This window comes from Ambystoma mexicanum, chromosome 6q (genome assembly GCF_040938575.1).
Source record: "Ambystoma mexicanum isolate Mex_15411 chromosome 6q, UKY_AmexF1_1, whole genome shotgun sequence".
Taxonomy (NCBI): domain Eukaryota; kingdom Metazoa; phylum Chordata; class Amphibia; order Caudata; family Ambystomatidae; genus Ambystoma; species Ambystoma mexicanum.
In genome coordinates, this window is record NC_090937.1 from 1,620,425,535 (window position 1) to 1,620,448,503 (window position 22,969).

Sequence of the window (22,969 nt, forward strand, 5' to 3'; positions counted from 1 at the left end):
CCTTTTTATTTGATTCATGAAGCCTGAGGTTGTTTTCCCACTTGTGCTTGTTTTCTCTGTTGTATCTTCTACAGTTAGTGCTTCCCCTTCTGAGTCAGTTTCTGAACTTGCGGATGATGTGTTTGGTGTGCTTGTTTTTTATCCAAATTTTATGGTTTGATTGTATTTAGTTTGGAAGCACAGCCAAGCTTTTGTGAAACTTTAAACAGATTAGCTTGTTGCTTGGTATTGTAACGCTCACCTGATTCCCACGGAGGCGCTGGGCCCGGCTGAACTGTTATAGTATCTTCAATTGAGAAGCGTAGAGCTCGGATGACTCTCTGGACTGGGCTTCCTCTTATTGACTGTCTGGCTTGCAGGGTAAGGTTTCTGCAGGCGGAAGAAAAAAGGGTTAATGACCGTTTGGCTGGACTTCCTCCTCACTAATCGCCAACTCTCCGAAAGTCCAATGTCCTGGTGAGCTCTCACCTTAGGCGTATAAATGCTGGGCTCTCCATCCTGCGACTTATGCAGGGGTGCGTGGGTTCCAGTTACGTCACTGGAGGTCCTCAAAGTCTTTTGTGGCCTTAGAAGTGGCACAGGTGCTGAGATGTCAAAAGTTGATGCCGCCATTACTGCACGAGCGGATGCCAGTAGGTATAAAGAGTTTGTAGTCTTGAAGAGATGGGCACCTTTAATGAAGTCTTTGCATTGTCTTTTTCAGGTGCCTGGATGCTGAGGGCGTGGTCACTGAGAGCGCGACACGTGCGGTTGTACGTAGGTATGGGAATTTCAATGACACCTCAATAATGTCCCTTGTTTTCTGTTTTCAGGTCTTGAGATGTTGCGGGTGTTGTTTGTCCGTTGCCGTTGCACGTGCGAAGTAAGTGAGTGTAATGATCTGTGACCTTATTATAGCACCTCTAACAATGTTCTTTTCTTATTTGCAGGTGTCGGGACCTTGCGGGCGTTTGGAAACACGTAAGTGTTAGGCTTTCTTGCAGTCTTTAATGGCACTTAAATAATGTCTTTTCTTGTTTTCAGGTGCCGGGCTGCTGCGGTTGAAGAGATCGTAATACGCGCACAAAAGCAGGTAAGAAAAGTAAATGCGGCCGCCTTCACCCGATTCCTACTTAACAATGTTCTTTGTCTTTACAGGTGCCGTTAGGCTGCTGAAGAGAAGGCCGCGAAGAATCCGTGAAAGCACAGATGGATCAGGTAAGCGAGTGCGGCTGCAAACGTGTTGCAACTTGCTAACCTTATGTTTCTTTTGCTTGCAGGTTCTGCCGGTGTCTGGATTCCTGGATGGTAAGTATAGTTTTCGTGTCTTTCTTCCACAGGTTGCTGAGCTGAAGCTGGAGATGTCACTGGAATGCTGGAGCTGACTCGGTGAGCGTCCTGCTGCAGATGCAGAATAACGCGAAGCACGTTTTCCCAATCGGGTGTGGTTTAAATAGTGTTGGAGTGATTGGGTGTCTTCTTCCTCAGCCTCGCCCAGGTAAAAGAGTTCCTGTGTTCCAGAGCTAAGGAGTGGCATCAGCCCCACCCAGGTAAGAAAGTAGTCCCAGTTCAGGGAATAGTTCCTCCCAGCAGAAGGCTGGGGACTTCATCCTGCCAGCATTTGCAAAGGTGAGTATGCAGCATGGTCTGCTACAGGTAGGTCCACCCAAGCACCTTTGCAAGAATTATGAGCCCGGCGCCCCTGGTGCCGGGACTGAGGTTCCTTATGAGCCTGGCACCAGAGGCACCAGGACATGGTCCAAAGGGCCCCAATAGGGGTTTGCTGGAGCGGGGGACGAGGGTCGTGAGCCTGCTTCTGGGGATGCTGGGCTTGACTTGGCTTCTCGGGAGCAGTGCTCATGATAGCACCCCCCTCAAGGCCCCTCCCAAACTTGTCTTCCCCGGAGGTTTTGGCCTATTGGGAAAATTTTGGTGCAATTTTCTGACTAGACGAGGAGCATGGACGTGGTCAGAGGGTTCCCATGATCGTTCTTGAGGTCCGTAACCCTTCCAGTCGATCAGATAGTATAATTTTGACTTAATGATCTTGGAGTCCAGGATGTTTTTAACCTCAAATTCAGGTTCTCCATTTACTTGAATAGGCTCTGGAGGTTTATCCAGTCTTCCAGGTTGCATAGGTTTTAGCAGAGATACGTGAAACACCGGATGTATTTTCATGTGAGATGGCAAACCCAATTTGACAGCCACTGGGTTTATTATGGCTGTAATTGGATATGGTCCCAGATATTTTGGGTTGAAGGTGTGAGGTCCTTTAAGTGATAAATGTTTGGTGGATAACCAAACTTGATCTCCAACCTGGTATTGAGGGGCGTCTCTTCGGTGTTGGTCTGCTCCCCTTTTGTACCGTTCTTTAGCCTGTTGTAGGTGGATTGTCGCTTCTTTGAAAGCTTGAGTGATAGCATTGTGAAGTTGATCCACTTCAGGCGTTCCAAGATCTTGGGGCGGGTCGAGATTGGAGGTTTGAGGATGAATCCCATATAAAATGTAAAAGGGACCTTTTCCGGTTCCTGAATGGATCGAGTTGTTGTAAGCATATTCGGCTATCCAAAGGATATCTTTCCAATTACTTTCCGACTGCTGTAGCATACAACGTAAATATTGTTCCACAGTTTGGTTTGTCCTCTCAGTTTGTCCGTCGGTCTGGAGATGATGGCTGGTTGAAAGTCTCAGATCGATTTGGGCTAAACGACAGCAACTTCGCCAAAAGTGAGAGATAAACTGGCTCCCCCTATCTGAGATCAAAACCGAAGGGAAGCCGTGCAATCTTACAATATTTTCAAGGAACTCCCGTGCTAGAACTGAAGCTGAAGGTAAGCCCTTTAGTGGAACGAAGTGGGCCATTTTAGAAAACAAATCTACAATTACTAGAATAGTGTTGTATCCGGAACAGGAGGGTAAATCGGTGATGAAGTCCATGGAGAGGGTATGCCAGGGATGTGGCGGGATGTCTAGCGGATGCAGGAGACCCGCTGGTCTTTCCTTCTGACCTTTGTTTGGGGCACACACACCACAGGACATCACAAACTCCTTGATGTCTTTTCTCCATGATGGCCACCAGAACAGAAGTGTCTCTTGACTTTTTCCGAGGTTTTGGCAATGTCTGGGTGGCCCTCCATCAAGGAATCATGGTAGCAAGAGATTACCTGTTTTTGTAAATCGGCATGTGGTAGGAATAGTCGTCCCTGAAAATAAGGCAGGTCTTTTTTTATGATGAAGTCCTTTCCCTTCAGTTGCCAGTTTTGTAAGTCCGAAAGGGTCACAAGTTGTTTAACTTTTGCCTCGATATCTTCGATGGATTGTGAAGAAATCAGGCCCAGGATTCTCTGTTCTGGAATTATTGGCACAGGTTCAGGATTGACAATATTATCTCCCATTCCAATCCGGGAAAGGGCATCCGCTTTGCCATTTTTGTTGCCGGGGCGATAAGTAATTACAAAGTCAAATTCGGCAAAGAAAAGTGCCAGCAAAGCTGTCTGGAGGACCTAGCTTTGGCGGTTTTCAGGTATTGTAGGTTTCGATGAGCGGTGATTAGCGTGACAGTGTGTTTGGCTCCAAGGAGATAGTGCCGCCAGGCCTTGAAAGCGGACTTAATTGCTAAAAGCTCTTTATCTGTGATGGTGTAGTTAATTTCAGGCGCCGAGAACTTGCGAGACCAGAATGCCACGGGGTGCAATTGGTTAGTTTCCGGATCTCTCTGTGATAGAACCGCCCCCATTGCTAAGCTGGAGGCGTCGGTCTCATCGATGTAAGGGAGGTCTGGGCGTGGGTGTTTCAGTATGGGTGCTGAGGTGAACTTGGCTTTTAGCTCTTGAAAGGCCTGTTCTGCTTCTGTTGACCACTCGAAACATTTGTTTTTTCTTAGGAGGGCGGTGATGGGCTGCACCACTCGTGAAAACTCTGGAATAAAGCTGCGGTAAAAGTTGGCGAAACCTAACATGCTTTGGACACCTTTCACGGAAGTAGGTGATGGCCACTTGATGATAGCGTCCACCTTTCTCGAGTCCATGTGGACTCCTTTGGGTGTCAGAATAAAGCGTAGAAATTCGACCTCTGTGACGTGAAAAACACATTTGTCGAGCTTAGCAAAAAGCTTATGTTGGCAGAGTTTTTCATGGACGGCTCTAACATGTTTCCGATGATCTTCTTCTGAAGATGAGTACACAAGGATGTCATCTATGTAGACGACTACGCAAACATCTATGAGTTATCTGAGGACATCATTCATAAAATACTGAAAAGCGGCTGGTGCATTGCATAGTCCGAAGGGCATCACTTGGTATTCAAATAGTCCATACTTGGTGCGAAATGCCGTCTTCCATTAGTCGTCTTCTGTAATCCGTACCAAGTGGTAGGCTCCCCGGAGATCTAGCTTTGTATAAATGCAGGCGTTCTTAACTTGGTCAAGGAGTTCCGGGATCAGAGGTAGGGGGTATCTGTTCTTTACCGTTATCTGGTTCAGGGCACGATAATCAATACAGGTTCTAAGGTCACCTTCTTTTTTAGGTACGAAGAACAGAGCCGAGGATGCAGGAGACTTTGATGGGCGGATAAATCCATTGGCCAGGTACTGGTCCAGATACTGTCGCAAATTAAGATTTTCAGGCTCGGTAAGGGCGTAAATTCTACTACTAGGGGGAGTGGCTCCGGGTATCAGGTCTATTTGACAGTCGTAAGATCTGTGGGGAGGCAGGGTATTAGCCTGTTCCTTCTGAAAGACATCTTGGAATTCTTGATACTCTGGAGGCAATTGCGGTCCTTCGGATGTTGCTACCGCTAGGCCAATACTGGGTCGAAGATAACAAGTAGGTGCACACTCTGGGAACTGTATCGTCTTTGCTCGCCAATCAATTTGAGGATTGTGTTTCTCCAACCAAGGGATCCCCAGAATCATTTGGAACTGAGGGGCCTTGATCACATCGAACACGATTACCTCCCGATGTCCATCTTGGCCTAATAACGTCACTTCTGTGGTGGTATGGGTTACCGGTCCGGAGGCTATTTCCGTACCATCCACTGTGGTAATGACGTCTTTAATTACCTTAGGACAAAGGGGTAGGTTCATCCTGGAAGCCATCTCGCGGTCTACATAATTTCCAATCGCTCCGCTATCAATGTATGCTTTAATGGCATGCAAACGATCCGGTCGTTCTGGATTTATGAGGACCATTGACATTATGAAGTGCGAGGTCAAAGAACTGGTTTTTACGCTCGGCAAGCGGACCTCTACACTTGTCGGGCGAGGTCGTTTCCCGGCTCGGGCTTTTCGGAATTCTTATCAGAAGCTCCCACTGTCTTCTTCGGAGGTTTCACCGGGCAATCTCGGAGGAAATGTCCTGAATTTCCACAATAGAGACATAGCTGCAATTGTCGTCTCCTGTCGCATTCTTTCTGGGTTAGGGGACCCTTTACGACCCCTATTTGCATAGGTTCTACGGCTTCATCTCCTTTGGTGTGAGTTAGTGGCTTAGAGAATACTCGAGTTTCGAACCTGGAGGGGTCTGCATTTCTGTTTTGCAGTCTGTGATCCAATTGGACCACTAAATCAATGTACTCTGAACAATCTTGAGGGGGATTCACGACCTAGGCTAGGACGTCTTTGAGTTCGCCACGCAAACCCCTGTGGAAAAGCGTGATCCTCTTGTCCTCGGGCCATCTGGTTTCTACGATTAGTCTGTTAAATGACGCAATATAAGCCAGAAGATCCTGATTGCCCTGCCGTAGGGAAAGGAGTTCGTTGTCCAGGGCCTGCCCCTGGGAATGTCTTGCGAAAAGTCTTTCCATATTGGCCTGGAAGGCCTGGAAATTGCGAAGAATCGGGTCATCCTGTGTAACCAGAGGGATCGACCAATCAGCGGCGCTGCCGCTAAGATACGAAAGCACAAAGGCTACTTTAGTCTGATCAGTCGGAAAAGCAACTGGTCTACAAAGAAAATGCAATCGGCACTGATTTATGAACACCGCAAACCTCTTAGGGTCACCAGAGAAGCGTTCGGGCGGAGCCAAAGGCACATTTCCGGGCAGATTGATTTGAACAGGATTGGCTGAAGCCGCCGGGTTTTAGGTCCCTCCTGAATTAGGTAGAGGGGTTTGCCCCGCTTGAGTTTGTAATAACTGTCTGGCGAGGTCATCAGTTCGTTCTTTGGACATAATCAATTCCCTCCTCAGGGCATTCGTTTCCTGGCGGGCAGCATGTACTTCAGCTCTTAATTCCCCTAGTAACTGGGCCAGTTGATCAGTGTCGGAAGTTTCCATAGTGCCTGGGTATGAGGTTATTGGAGGGCTTCGCGTTCTGTAACGCTCACCTGATTCCCACGGAGGCGCTGGTCCCGGCTGAACTGTTATAGTCTCTTCAATTGAGAAGCGTATAGCTCGGATGACTCTCTGGACTGGGCTTCCTCTTATTGACCATCTGGCTTGCAGGGTAAGGTTTCTGCAGGCGGAAGAAAAAAGGGTTAATGACCGTTTGGCTGGACTTCCTCCTCACTAATCGCCAACTCTCCGAAAGTCCAATGTCCTGGTGAGCTCTCACCTTAGGCGTATAAATGCTGGGCTCTCCATCCTGCGACTTATGCAGGGGTGCGTGGGTTCCAGTTACGTCACTGGAGGTCCTCAAAGTCTTTTGTGGCCTTAGAAGTGGCACAGGTGCTGAGATGCCAAAAGGTGATGCCGCCGTTACTGCACGAGCGGATGCCAGTAGGTATAAAGAGTTTATAGTCTTGAAGAGATCGGCACCTTTAATGAAGTCTTTGCATTGTCTTTTTCAGGTGCCTGGATGCTGAGGGCATGGTCACTGAGAGCGCGACACGTGCGGTTGTACGTAGGTATGGGAATTTCAATGACACCTCAATAATGTCCCTTGTTTTCTGTTTTCAGGTCTTGAGATGTTGCGGGCGTTGTTTGTCCGTTGCCGTTGCACGTGCGAAGTACGTGAGTATAATGATCTGTGACCTTATTATAGCACCTCTAACAATGTTCTTTTCTTATTTGCAGGTGTCGGGACCTTGCGGGCGTTTGGAAACACGTAAGTGTTAGGCTTTCTTGCAGTCTTTAATGGCACTTAAATAATGTATTTTCTTGTTTTCAGGTGCCGGGCTGCTGCGGTTGAAGAGATCGTAATACGCGCACAAAAGCAGGTAAGAAAAGTAAATGCGGCCGCCTTCACCCCATTCCTACTTAACAATGTTCTTTGTCTTTACAGGTGCCGTTAGGCTGCTGAAGAGAAGGCTGCGAAGAATCCGTGAAAGCACAGATGGATCAGGTAAGCGAGTGCGGCTGCGAACGTGTTGCAACTTGCTAACCTTATGTTTCTTTTGCTTGCAGGTTCTGCCGGTGTCTGGATTCCTGGATGGTAAGTATAGTTCTTGTGTCTTTCTTCCATAGGTTGCTGAGCTGAAGCTGGAGCTGTCACTGGAATGCTGGAGCTGACTCGGTGAGCGTCCTGCTGCAGATGCAGAATAACGTGAAGCACGTTTTCCCAATCGGGTGTGGTTTAAATAGTGTTGGAGTGATTGGGTGTCTTCTTCCTCAGCCTCGCCCAGGTAAAAGAGTTCCTGTGTTCCAGAGCTAAGGAGTGGCATCAGCCCCACCCAGGTAAGAAAGTAGTCCCAGTTCAGGGAATAGTTCCTCCCAGCAGAAGGCTGGGGACTTCATCCTGCCAGCATTTGCCAAGGTGAGTATGCAGTATGGTCTGCTACAGGTAGGTCCACCCAAGCACCTTTGCAAGAATTATGAGCCCGGCGCCCCTGGCGCCGGGACTGAGGTTCCTTATGAGCCTGGCGCCAGAGGCGCCAGGACATGGTCCAAAGGGCCCCAATAGGGGTTTGCTGGAGCCGGGGACGAGGGTCGTGAGCCTGCTTCCTGGGATGCTGGGCTTCACTTGGCTTCTCGGGAGCAGTGCTCATGACAGGTATAAAGCACAAGTTCTCGTCGGCGTAGCATCTGGAAGTTAATGGTATTTGTGAGAGGCTCAACGGCTTGTTAAAGGAAAGGATAGCGAAGTTGAAGCTTACACTAAAGAGGGGATGGTTGCACTGCCTTCCATTGGCATTGTATTCTCTTCGGAACCAACCAGGTTCCGACCGTCGTCTTACACCGCACGAGATAGTCACAGGAAGGAGACTGAATACTCCCCTAACCCCTTGTGACAGAGCTAGATGTGATGCCCAGCCAACCAGAGAGGTCTTGGGTTCCAAAATGCAGAAATACCTGAACTGCATGACATCCAGCCTTACTGTAATTTCAGACCAGCTGCAGCGACGATGAAAAGGGTGCAGTGCATCACAAAACACAGAGGGGGATGCTCCAACAGACCCAGCAGACCCAGCTCAAGACCCAGCTCAAAGTCTACGTGTTCCACTCATCTCCCCAGGAGATGCTGTACTTGTGAAGAACCATACGAGGAAAAAGTGGGACGAGCCAAGATTCAATGGTCCTTTCATCGTGGAGGACTGCACTCCATCAGCTGTGAAACTGCAGGGCAGTGGAGCATGGATTTTTCTAAATGACATTAAGCACTATATTGGAGAAAACCCTCTAGCTGCACCCCACCGCGAAGAGACCACAGACAACGGGGAAGAACCTCAACATGTGCAAACGAGATCCATGATGAGGAAGAAGGACGCATGAGCAGCAAAGAAAAAGAACCTGTAGCAATTTGTGGCTTAAATTGGACATTTCCTCTAAGCAAAAAGGGGGTTAATGACATAAAACAGACACTCTGTGCATCTTAGTTGCAGGGTGAAGAAAACAATTGTGTATGTAAGCCACAGTGCATTTGTTAACACGAACTGTTTAACCAAGTCACACTTAAGCACTTATTAAGGAAAAGACTGTAACAAACATTGATTAAGGAATTTTACGTTAAGAGCAAAATACAGTATCCAGAATCATCCAATACCAAGACTTTGATTGGCAGCACTTATGGTGTCCCCCAGTAGAGACATCAGAAAGGATGTACTCAACTACTTCCATTTAGTTTTGGTATCATGTCCGTCGCTGGTAGGAAGAGTCATCAGTGTCACAGACTTTATCCAAGATCCTGCCAACAAGAAGGTAATCTGGCAACTACTTACCGTCATCGCGGACACAAATGCTTCCACTGCAGGCGATTCTAGATGAACTTATCAATACACTTTTCTTTTGCATAAGAGAGGAGTGCCCAGCTATTGTCGGAAGAACCACTGACACTCTCACCTTTATTCGAGATCCAGCAAACTCTGAACATTTGAGCTAGCTTTGGAATAAACTAAGTTATTTGGTCGCAATCCACGCTTCAGGAAAGTGCACGGATTGCTCATGTCAAGGGAAGGGCCTGTAATCCAGAACCCAGCAAGGGAAGGCAAATGTCCCTGTCACTCGAAGACAGCCGACTGGCTCACAACGTCCTTTTTCGCCTAGTCACTGACTTCCCAGAATTGGTGGGGAGACCTGCTGAGGTTGACGTCCTCACCTTCATTAGAGATCCAGCTAATGTCGCGCAGATGGGAACGCTCCTCCATGGCATAAAAAAAATTATATTAATTTATCATTTATATAGCACTACGAACCCTTAGGCATCTGAGCGCTGCTCATTTTTACCCACGGTGTGTGATGCTCATTTATCGACCTTGGGAGGAAGAAATGCTGAATTTGGCCCTGCCGGGATTCAAACCTGCATCAGCAGGCTCTGCACAGATATTAAAGGGAGTACTCTACTCACTATGCTATCGGACCAAGCATAATTTTGCAGGTGGAGCTGTCGAACTTTCAGAGAGATTATCTGAGGAGATTCCAGTGAATCTTTCCGCCGAGGGACAGATCAAGGGAGCAGAGACAAGAGCCTCACCTCTTGTTGTTCGATTGCCATTTTCCCCATTTCTTCACACTGACCAGTATCCAGCATGTCCTCAGGACTGAAGCAGATTCGGGTGGTGGACTGGGAACCCACCTACTTTGAAAATGTACAGTAAAAGTGACTTAACGCAGCCTTAGTCTAATCTGTTTTTCCATAGTCCAGCAAGGATACTGCATCCTTTATCAAGAGACAATCGTCACCCGCAAGAGGGGGACACTTGTGAAGCACCAGACACTTTAATGATACAAACTGTTCAGGAACAATATTGAATTGGGAGGATTAAATAACATTAACATTGAATAAATGATCAAGATGGGGGCCCAGAACAGTAACCAGGTCCTCCCACAAACAGAGGGGCACTCTCGCTTCTCTGGGAGAAAATGCTGCTGCCTCACTTACCGTACCATCATGTATCTATGCATTGTGTTTATCATTATTTTACTGTCATTAACGATCAGAACTGCATTTTTTCTTGGTGCACGAAGCGGTCCAATTTCAGTGCACCCACCTGATGATGTACGTACGAGTCCCACAAAAGCACCCAGACCCTAAATAATTATTCCAGTCCCGAGGAAATCAGATGGTAAAGTAAATCAACTGAAAATGAATGTAATTATTTGACACATACACACTTGAGGTGACGAATGAAAAGAAATCCTGGAGACAGGTTCAGCACGGAATGAATGAAAACATAGCACTGACAACTACACGCACACACAAACACTGAATACACACTGAACCAGGGCATGTGTCAATGGCCACAGAACCTCAATCGAACACAACAGAGAGCATGAAACTGCCTACCGAGCAGCCTGTCCCAGAAAATAACGAGAGAAACCGAAAAGAATCAAGAGAAGGACCAACGAAGGAAGACTTGACAAAAGCCCTTAAGGAGACAGAAGCAGCCATAGAAGAATTCACTTCAAAGATGCAAATGTTAATAGATCATGTATTCTCAATTATAGCTAGAACAAAGAAACGGCATGAGGAACTGAAAAGGAAAACTGCAGAGACTGTATTGACAAGCACACAAGTTCCAACACAAGGAACAAGTAACAGGCCCACGATGCAGCCATACACTAGGCTGGTGACAGGCTGGTGGTTGATAAAGGCACTTATAGAGGGAAGGAAAGGAATGCAAGAAGAGAAGGAGAGAATTGAAAATCCTCCACCTACCACATCGATGCAGACAAAGAAACCTTCTTCGTGGAGCAGAATACCCAAGAATTCTGCAGTAAGGAAAAGCAATACAGATGCGTTTAGAGATGTAGTTATAGCTAACTGCAGGAAGACACTAAGGATCAAGAGAAGCCCACACGGAGATAACAATAAGCTGAACGACTACCTGGACAGCACAGCACATCTAGGAAACAACATTTGGTACCAACACATGAAAGAAGTCGGAAGAAGTAAATTAGAAGAAAAATGCTTTGTTTACCCACTTCTACCGTACAGCATGGGTAAATCCAAGATCTTCGTGGCTGTAGAAATTGATGTCCTGAAAGCACACTGTCTGTCACACTTAGCCATGTGCAACACCAGAGGCCAGTCCATGGGGAGGGATGCCTCATTGATATGGGCAACTGAAACGGATTACCCCAATGAAGACGATTATGTTCAGGACATTAAGACGAGAAATAGAGCCCATACTGGGAATCACGTGATCACGTGATCAGGTACGAAAAGCCTGAAGTTAAAGGAACAGGAACAAGATGGGAAATAACCCCAAGACTGAACGTCCAAGGGAAAACCAAAGAAGAGGCTCAAATTTGGAAGAACAGAGGCCAGATGCAGATTTGGGGAATAGTGCTTACCCCCAACAGATGGGAAGAAGGAGTTGTGATCTGCCGAGCATGGATGGTCCTTGGAGCCTGCAAAGAAGCAATAGAAAACTCACTGAGGTTGTGCAAACCTCTATGGCCGAGACTCACAAAATTACTGACATGGGTTGAAGACAGAGTAGGACCCCTGCAGATAGTGCGACTGGAAGTCCCGAAAGTGTGCTTCAGGAACAATGGCACACAGAAGATGGGAGAGAATCAGAACTGCGGATTAATTTTTGAAGCTCCAGGAATGACGCACAGAGCCGCAGTAATTATGGATCATTACTGGGCGTGTGGATCCAAAGCATACATCAGACTGCCAAAAACCTGGGGAGGCATACTCACAATAGTGAACGTCCACATCCCAGCACTAGTGATCCCGAAAAATGGCCTGGATATTGACAGTTTCCCAAAAGCAGATGCCCCCCTGAGGAAAAGGAGATCTGTGGAACTGACATCACGAGTGTAGAGAGAAAAACATTTTTCTGTCAAATCAGAAGAAGCATTTCATGTTATCCCATATGAACACAGGCTGTTCAGCCTCACCTCATCAGTATTCGTGACAATCCTCATGCCAAGATTCCAAGTAGGAGCAAACACTAAATGGTTGCAAATAGCCAGATGGGAGTTATTGCAGACCATCAACACTACCATAAAAGGATTCAATGCTATTAAGGAAGAACTAAGAGCAATCCGATTGATAACCCTCCAGAACAGATATGTACTTGCCACGATCGCAGCAATGGATGGAGGAGTTTGTGCAAAAATCGGAGAATCATGTTGCACATTTATACCTTCTCATGACGAAGAAAATGCAACTTTAACATAGGCAAAAGAGATGCTAATGAACCAGATGGTAGACGAAACTGACGAAGTGGATGATGATAGCTTGTTCGGATCCCTATTCTCGTGGGTCCCACAATGGATGGCAGACATATTCAAGTTCCTGGGAGCCCTGCTATTGATGATACTGTTAGGATTTGTGTTATCAAGATAATCATCTCACAATGCCCGAAAACTGCGAAGAAAGCCGTAGGGATGAAGATCATGATCGATGTCAAACCAGGATGGAATCCCAGAGACCTGACTGATGAAGAAATAAGAGACTCCGTGAAGGCCAGCGAATTTGCAGCAGAAGAAACAAAGATCCTGTACCCCAGGAAATGTAGAAATTATGAAGGAAAATGGATCTATTTTAACCCGAATGGACAATGTCAGCTAATGACCTGGAACAAAGACAAACATGTAAAAACAGCGGGAAGTTTGAAAGGAGTGATACAAATTTGGACACCAAGAGACACTCCTTCACACCATCATGTACAAACCCAGAAGACATAGAAATGGATACAGAAAACCAAGTAAGACGAATCAAAAGGAGGAAGCAGAAGTGGTTGATGAACCGACCAGAGGGGGGAGAGTAGAGGAGGTCCCAGATATGGCCTGCACTCCAACCATCCATCTTGAAATACCAGGAACATACTCGCCGAGATGTGTGACATATGAGGAGCAGATAAACCAACAGAGAGCAGCACTAGAGCTCTACCCAGTGCCCATCGGAAGAGCAATACTTGTTGAAGTGCCAATAACCAGATAACAATGGGCAGCGTGGTACCCATTGAAACAACCGTACCAGCAGCTGACACGAGATGAAGACTATATACAAACGGTCCCAGAAGAGACCCAAAGGGCCTTAATCGAAGGCGAATGATGATGAGACAAGGGCCCGAGTAGACGTACAGCTGAACGAAATAACAACAAAAAAGATGAGCAGCAAAGACGAAATGTTATGAATAAAGATGTAATCAACATAGAAGAAGATGTGATGTTGAAATATAAAGTGACATAACCATAAAGCAGGATGAAAATATGCAACTAAGCTAAATGCCTGTAAATAGGTTTGGAACGCAAGAAGCTAAGAAAACAATACTGCTTGCTATGCTTAGTAGAAAAATAGAGCGGCAAGCGTCAATTATATATATCTACCTCAATGAAGCACATTATATAAGTGCAAAGCCATTTATACAAAAGCAGAAGTAACCCAGGTTGCTAGGGGTCAAACAAAGATTCATATACCTGCATAATACTAGACAAAAGAGCAGAATCGAAACTTAGCAAGAAGCAGCTCATGCCTGGGAATTCGAGGTCACTCCAAGGAAGGGAGGAGAGTGGCAACTTCGAAGAATTGAAACTTAAGAGCATAGCAGCCTGCCCCGTGAAGGTCAAGATAAGGAAGCCCAGGCAGGTGGCAAGGCCGAATAAAGAATCAAATACTCAAATAGAAGGAAATTGAAGCAGATTCACAGTGTACTAACACGTGACCAGCCAGGCGCGGAGAGGTACCCACATCTGATGTCAAACTCAGAGGATGCCATAACTTCTTCTGATAAGAAGCTACAGTTTCAAGGCAAACCTCAGTGAACTAATTGACACATAGCACTAATGTACTGATTGATGGAGGGGAGGCAGGGTGAATCCTGGGGTACACTGCATCTGGGTGAACATTCTGCATGCTTCTAATTAAAGTGGAGATTTATGCCTTGGGGTGTAACCGACCCAATCACAGAGGACCAAATCATCTAGGGACCTATGGCTAGTAGAACCAATGAGACGTCGTACTTTTAGTGACGTCTAGCACGAGTGATATAGAGGGATGGGTTTAGACGCCTACCCGATAAGAGTTATCCAATCCTCACACTCTGTTACCATATACAGATATAGTACCTATATTTAAGTTACCTTTTCCAACCAATAGAATTGCATGACAAACTTTTGAGTGTTACACGTCAATGATGACGTGTTTTGCGTATAAAAGTTACTGTTTGCATGACAAATTTGGACATTGAAGGGAGACGGGCGATCACATCATTGATGATTTCCTATTGTTTCCCCGTTTTTTTGTACTTGTCATTAAACGGACTTCCCTTTGCCAAACCATTGAGTTGTCCTTATTGTTTGGTGTTGGAGCAAGACAATCCCGCACCCCTTCGACCCCAAGGTGCAGTTATCTTGTCTTAAAGTACTCGAGGGTGAGCCATAATCCCATGGGCCCGTCAGAGGTCGCTCCACCCTCCTGTACACTGTGACAAATCACCACCGTACTAGAGATAGCATTGTCTCATTGAAAGTATAGCAGTCCTTCTAGCAAATTCTGTTATGTTATCGTGATAGCCATGCACAAATAAATAAATAAATATCAGTCATGACCTTGCAGCCTGCCTGATGAGAGGTTCTGGTGGCGTCACTTGAATTGTCCAAGTTGGGTTGTGTCCTCATAATGAATGAGGAGAGCTTGTACTGTGCCGTAAAAAGTACAACAGCACAGCCATGGGAATTGCTGCTAATGAGGAAAAGTCATGCGCAGGCACGCAAAACTTCTATACAGTCCAGAGACAAGTTCTTATCATTGTTAAAAAAAAAAAAAAAAAACAGACCTGTCGGTTTTACCAATGCCTGTTACATGTATTACTATGTACATGTCTCAGAAGCAATGCATGCTCCATGCCAGAGAAGGGACGTCTTTTACCACCTGTAGAACATCCTTGCCAGCACACTTTTGCCCCCATACTTTTGTATGCCATTCTCCCAAGATAAAACTAACGCCCCCCAGCACAACAGCTGCCTGCCATCCTGTGTAACATGTGAATGCCAGCCCTTTTTTTTTTACAAGGTTTTCCCAAATGGACATGTCACCCGTTTAAGACATAACATCACAATCCATAATGTGCTAATGGCATGGGATGAAACTTCGATGCACTATCACGCCCCCATAGCCACGTGGCCCTTTCCTCTAAAACCGTAACGGGCATTTAAACGTAAAAAGACGCTGAGTCAACTGTCGCGCGTCAAGAGCTGTGCATGGGTTCGCTCACTGTGTGCGCAGTGACATTTCCGTCATTGAAGAATCTGGTGCATTGTGGGAACTGTAGTTTTGCTTGGTAGCAATTTAAGCTATTGGACTCACACAGCACAGTGGTCTGTAAAATGACTGGAAACACGTGTCCTACTGGCATGCCGCCAAATGATCACACTGCACAGCCCACTCTTCCCAAGGACTCCTGCGGCTTGCGCCCCGAGATGCTGGCATAGGTTGGCGGGGAGGCGGGGTGGGTGGTGTAACCCTCTTTTGTATCGGCCCTTGTCTCTGGCAATCCCACACAGAGAGTCTCTGCGTGGCAGCCGTGTGGTCTAGGGCAGCATACGCCTATTCGGCGCTGCTTGAGTCTATATTAGTGCATTCCTTAGGATTGTAAAGGTTACATTAATTAATTTTCGTAAATGCACAAATATGCATTGTCTTGCCCTAAAATGACCCACGTTGCAATCAATTACTTGCTCTGCGCGGCTTGCCTTTAGATGACCCCATCTCAGTTTTAAATGATTGTAGGAACTCCCCTTTTAATCTGGAACTCCACACCAGTAATGTTGGCATGCACACAACACTTTATTTGAGCAGCACCCGTGCATTCATGGGGGCGCTCCATACCTTTCTTGGCCGGCTTCCCTTCAGTGGGCTTTGGGGTGGCTGTTGCCATCAGCACTGTCTCCTCCACGTCCTTCCCACCGGCGACAAAGAGCAGGTCCGTGCCATTGGTTCTATCGGTGCCGGCAGCAGGGGGCACGGTGCCCCCTGCCTGGGTGCTGTAGCGCTCAGTACCGTTAGCAGCGCTGGTGGCAGGGGTTGGTGTGCCCCCGGAGGGCACCCAGGCGGAGCTGGAGAAGCCGGCGAGGACCAGGAAAGCCCACTGCATCTTGTAGGGTCTGCGAGTGCCGAGTGAGTGTCCCAGGCAGCAGCTGTTTGCTGTGTGTGCGAACAGCGCGGATCCAGTTACAAGCTCTGCGCCCCTCTCCCACCCTCACCGCAGCCCCTGTAACTCACAGGGGCGGAGGAAGCACGAAGCCCACCAACTGGATCCCAGGACACACCATACACTAAGCAGCAGTGGATTCTGCGAGAGAAAGGCGCGCGCGGTCCCTCAGCCACAGCGCCTGGAAGCTGTTATGGGAGGGAGAGGAGGAGACAGACAGATCGCCTCAATAATAAGCATGCCGGAATGTTTTCCATTAAAATGTGTAGCATGTATGCAGCTGCCACTAACAATTGGTTGTGATTTAGATGCAATGCAACAGAAGTGTTCCTTTTCATGTCACCAATGCTACTCATTTTTTTGACATGTTGAAATGCTGAGCTAGGCATAACGGGATTGGAACTTTTGATCACTAAGTGCATACATTTCTGCAGCAGACGCTTGACTCGCAATCCGGAAGGCAAGCACAAAGGCCACTTAAAGTCACAACAAACCACCTTAAAAATACAAAGAATGAAATACAATCTATGCACGTGTCTGTAAATAAAACCATTGTTATGAGTCATGACTGTGCTCTTCACCAAAGCGCTGTGAAGTGACCCGAAGCGGCTGCAAGAGCTGTTTTGCACACGTCTAAATACCTTTGTGAATAGCGACCTAAAAACCTCTTTGATCCGGGTCATCCTGTGCCAGACTAGGATCATGATATGACATGATATGATATGGCATTTATAATGCGCCTATACTATACTAAAAAATGTGATTTGGCCAAATACACCTTTATGTCCATGGATGACATTTGATCAAATATAACCAACTTTCCTAATTTGGCTATGCGCGTGGCGATTATTCACTTTCTTGATGCCATCTTTCCCAAATCTTGTGTTGATGTTGATCCTGTGCAATTCGATGTTTAATCAAATAGTTATGTCCGGCTTTATCCATTTCTGCTTTTTTTTTCTTTTCCTTTTACTGTTTCATTGTTAAAGTTATTGCTGAAATTTTGTTAAATGTTTTTATACCTGTATATATTCTTTTTATACATTTGAAAGGATGATCAAGGCGCGACGAGGCAAGGGGGGGAACACAGGGAAGACAGACAACGATCATCCTAGGCCATGTGAAATTCAGATCATGCAAGTGCATGGGAAAGGGAAGGGGAAAAGTGCGAGGGGGAAGGTGGTTGGGGACAGTGCAGTACATGGGATAAAAGAATACATAACAATAGTAGAAGTGCGGCCAGCAGGTGGCAGGGGTAAGTGCAGACAACATGTGTCAAGTGCTGCAAGTGGGACTGAAGGGATACAGAACAGTCCCCAAGTTGCCAGGAAGGCAGTGCAGGTGTGCGACTGGCTTGGGAGGGGACCTGGGCCCGAGATCAGAGGGGGTCCAGGTAACCAGTGCAGGTTAGGTTTCAACCAGGAAGTCAGCAGGGGAGAGGAGGAGAAAAAGCAGAAGCAAAGAGGAAGGTTTCGAGGTGCTTCCGGAACCGGAGATGGTTCTCCTCTAGTTTCAGGGAGGCTGTTCCAGAAAGAGGCCCCGGTCGAAGAAAGGGATCTACCACCAACACGTTGCTTGGAGAAGCGACTGACCCTGAGGGAGTTGTAAGCGGATGAGCGAAGAGCTCAAGAAGGAAGATATTTAGGAAGAGAGAGTTGAAGGTATTGCAGCCCCAGGCCCCAGAAGGCCTTGTGGACAATGCAGAGGGTTTTGAACTTAATCCTTGCAGCCACTGGGAGCCAGTGCAGAGATTTCAGTCCTGGAGAGATACGATCCCTGGGCTTGAGGCCAAGCACAAGTCTTGCAGTCCTATTCTGGATGAGTTGCAGAGGGCGGACAGTAGAAGCAGGCAGATTTATAAAGAGGCTGTTGCAATAGTCCAGCCTAGAGAGAACCAGAGCTCTGGAGACAGTGAGCTTCTGGGGGAAGGAGAGAAAATGAAGAATACCTCTGCGGAGGTGCAGTTGGTAGTGTGACTTCTTAGAGACGTCAGAGATGTGAGCATAGAAGGAGAGTGTGGAGTCAAAGATGATCCGAGGTTTTTAGCCTCACATCTGGGAGCAGGAGGAAGGCCAAGAGAGGCCGGCCAGAGAGTGACAGGAAAGGAGGGAGCGGGAGTGCCAGAGAATCTCAGTCTTACTGGCATTAAAGCAGAGATCATTGGCGGCACACCACTCCTGGATGGCGGACAGGCAGTCAGAGATGAGAGAGGGAGAGAGGTGGCTGAGGGTAGCCAGAAAATGAGCCGAGTGTCATCCGCATAGCACTGGAAGTAAGGGCAGAGGGCGGTCATGCGGTGGGCAAGAAGTGCCAGGTATTGGTTGGAAAGCCAGGGAGAGAGGTTAGACCCCTGGGGAACACTACAGGTAGAGATAGAGATAGAGGAGAGGAAGGACTCAAGTTGAACCTGGCAGGGTCGATCAGAGAGGAAAGAAGTCAGCCACGCCATGGGCACTTTCTACAGAAACTGCCAGTCTAGTGCAATTGTGCACAATATGCACACTGCTGCAAAATTACCCAGATGCAAAAAATGCATTATATGATATTTATTTACAATGCACCAATTATTAGTTGTGGCCATTAGGTGGTGCTTACGCGCCACCTTTAAACCAAAACGATTGTGTTGGAGTACAGCAAGGAGAGGGGTGACTGAAGGGAGGGATACACTGCTTTTTAGTGTTGTTTTGTCATTTACATAACCCGCCCATAGACTTGCTCATCCCTATTGGCCATGCCCAACCACTGCCTGCGTCTCACAGACCAAAGCACATCCTCTTGGGATCTATTTGAGTTAGCTCTGTCAAGCAGTAACTTCAAACTTTGACCTGCCATGGTTAATTTTTAAGCAGCCTGCTGAGAGTTAACTGCTTAATTGCAGCTGTAATCTCACCCTCGGTGTAGTTAAAATTTTGAAGTGTAACTAGCTGCTCCTTTACTGCCATGTTTAATATTCCGGAATATCCTTTAACTATTTTAGTTGGTAACAGTGACATAATAGAGCGGAATCCAGCAGGTAAATCTGACTGGCTGGAGAAGCTAACGACCAAAGTGTCTACTATTCTTGACGCTTTAAGTAAAATATCCACTAAGACAGCAGGGGACAAGTGCGGACTAGAGGAGCAGGGGAAGTGAGAGGAGAAGGAGGAAGAAAGAACACAAATGTCATCGGGCGAGCAATAATGTATGGGAAAAGCTGGAGAAGAAGGCAGACTGAGGAAAGTCTCATCAATGTTGTGCGGGTGGACCTCTGATCACCTTAGCCCAAAGTAGGCCCACCACCATGCCATTTCCCCAGGCATCAATAGGGCGCGTGCAACTGAACCCCTCTTTCTCATTGGGACCATTACTGACCGCCCCAACACTGTCTTATTTATTTATTTTCATGTATTGGACATTTGTATGGCGTCTATGCACAAGTGTTTCCAGGCGCCACAGTAAGGAGACAGTGGTGCAATGAATTGAAAACAATTCTGTTTTTTTTTAATGAGGGAGGCCATAGCGAAGGATCACCGATCGTTCTCTCCAGTACGAACAAAAAGAATCATGTGGCAAAGGAAGGCTACCAAAGTAAGAGCGGTAGAGACAATGTTTCGTCCTATATTGAAGAGTCCACATCTGGTGCACCCCCCAAGTTAAAAACAAATGGCGGTTTTTGACCGTATTTAACACAGAAGCATTGGGGTGTACAAATGCATTATTCCATTCATAGGGTGACTATATGGGTTGTACGTAGGCAAAACGCACAGAAGGGGGGTCGACATCAAGATGCGGTGCTGGTGGACACTGAAGAACTGTTTCCATCCCCAGAGGCCATTAGGCATAAACATTCTTTGGATGTTGAGACACAGACAAAGAATGTCAATTTGGAACGTGCCAACGCACTTCCTATCACAGCAATAGAAGTTACACAGAATGAGCGGTATTGAAGTCGGGCATTGCCCACGTACCTGCAACATGTGCCATTACAGAATATCCCATTTGGGACTGGGAAGTCACCATGTCCGATGGCAGTACCCAGGCTTCCTTTTTAACTGCAAACCCCAAACGGTCTGGTGGTTTGGATTCTGGAAGCGTGGAAAGCACTCCAGAATCATAGTATGATCTGCACTAGTGGTGTGTGTTACATTAATAGAGACAGGTTACTGGAATTGTTGCACAATATCATTCCATTGCATTTTATTGACAGTACAGATCTTCCTATTCTAGATATCCGAGAAAATGTAGCAGATTTCAAGACAGGAAGCCATTATTAATTATATCATGCAATTTGATGTTGAACTGGGCAAGATGGGGTACGATCGCACTGTTATTGATGTTGTGCTGGACCCAACACTTGTTGGAAGCTCTACAAATCCACCCAAGAAACCTGCCTGGGTCACTCACTCTAAAGCGAGTTTTGGTCATTGTGATGGAGCAGCAGGTTTTGAGGGTTCTCATATGGGCATCAAACAATATGAGGGAAATGAGGAAATAATTGCTCAAACACAAGTCGTTAAGGGGGGGCCCTTTTTTGATACAATGTAACATTTTTGACAGGTGGGAATGCCCCCTGGTTGTCCTTATCCCCGCCCCTTTTGATATGGGTTTGATTTCTTTTTGATATGGAATTTCATATCAATTGTTGATATCAAAATGTTTCGATATCAAATTTTATATCGATTTGATATCCGTTTTATATAAACAGATATATAAAGTGTGTTTGTGTACTTTGATACGGTTTGATATAAAGTTTTATCAAAACAATATAACGTTTTTATAAAAATGTCTTTTATATGGGAGAGAGCGTGTGCGCTGTTGCTTGGTCGAGGGCAAAGTGAGTTGTGAGGAGTTAGACGGCGAGTGTGAGGGTTTGGTGACGCAGCGATGATGCAGGAGTGGGTTGGACCTTACTGACATCATCATTTTATATTGATTTGATATACTTGTACAACAGCTTTTATATAAACTTTATATTATTTATATTTATGTAAAAAAAATGTGCTATCAAAACATTTGGTTTCAATTCAAAAATGTTTGATATCAAAAAACAAATGATATAAAAATGTTAACAAATTAGATATCAACATTTTTTGATATCAGATTTTTATATCAAAGTTATATGAGATTTTATACATCAAAATTAAAAGTTTTTGATATCAAAGCATTTTTATATCAAAATTACAAAAAAACATTGATATCAAAACATTTGTGATATCAAAATTAAAAAAAAACTTGTATATAAAAACAATTTATATCAAATAAACGTTTTTGTATCAAAATAATATCAATTTTTATATCAAAAATCAAAAAGTGATCTGAAAAAAATATCATTTTTTCTATAAAAATGTTTTAAAAAATGTATATCAAAATGCATTTTTTTATATCAAAATTCAAAAACGTGATATCAAAATTTATATCAGAGGGCATGCCCAGGCATGTCCTGACACGCAAGCATTGTGAACATATTACACCAAAAACTGCGCTATGTCTGTGAATATAGAGTTTTATAATGTATAACCAAATGAAAAGTGAAGATCTAATTCCAGGGCTATAAAAAAAACAAAGACAAACCCATGCAACATGCTGGGACACTGGATTCTACCATTCTCCCTGCTGTGCAGAAAGCAGTGTTCCAGCAACACTGCAGAAGCTTGGCTTTATGAAGCTGCGTAAGTCACACAAGGCCCGGTGCTCTGACTCAACTATTTTGGTTTCTCTGTTTATTACAAGTGATATGAAGCCACATCAGAATTATCCAAACTTCCAATTAAACCCCCAGGCTATTGTAATCATGCAGCACATGTGCCTGGTGTGACTAAATGGTATTTGCATGGCCCCATTCATTGTAAAGTCAGAGGAGCCCCAAGGCTATTGTAATCAAGAGAAAGCTATCATGCGGGTGGTGTGTTGAATCGGCAGCCATTCAGGCAATTCGTGGTAAATTATCAACGTCTAATGGGCCTTTCAAACGGTCTAACAGCTTTCATGTGGAATATTGTCATAGGCAGGGTGGCGCTGTTCTCATAAGTGGGGGCATAACTGGATATCTTTAAAACCCATGCTGTGGAAGCCTGTCAGAACATTGCTGCAGATTTCTGGGACAATTGCAAGCCCTGGCTGGAACTGAAGAACCCGGGGCATCTAAAGTCCGGTTACGAAAGAGGCATTCTACTTTTAAAAAGTTAGTTGTTTCTGTATAAAAATGGGGCAAACATACATTTTAAAACAAAATGTGCTTAGTCTTTATGTAAAGGCTTGTAACTAAATAACAGTTTTTCTGACCAGGCGGGCTATGTTTTAAAAGCATAAAATATTTAAAGTTAGAGAAGAGTATTTCTAGCGCTATGAAGCTGCTCAAGGCACAGATTTGTGTTTGTGATACTGCAGTGCCAAGTGTTTTTAAACCAGCTATTTAACATGCAGGGTAAGCCAAGTGTTTTTACCAGCTCATTTTTCTATGGGCATCGCAATATTTACAACATATTATATGACATAGAGGCTCGCCAAGAGAATATAACCCATCAACCGAA

General features: G+C 45.7%; 1 protein-coding gene across 1 annotated transcript in view; it reads right to left on the reverse strand.

The window, feature by feature from the left end:
- Positions 1–16,485, reverse strand: part of LOC138516918 (probable carboxypeptidase X1) — a 547,949-nt gene extending 531,464 nt beyond the window's left edge. Inside the window, exon 1 of the mRNA XM_069632377.1 lies at positions 16,139–16,485. Within this exon, the coding sequence (XP_069488478.1) occupies positions 16,139–16,403 (265 nt within the window). The 5' untranslated portion in view covers positions 16,404–16,485. The remainder of the gene's footprint in view (positions 1–16,138) is intronic.
- Between the last annotated feature and the right edge of the window lie 6,484 nt (positions 16,486–22,969).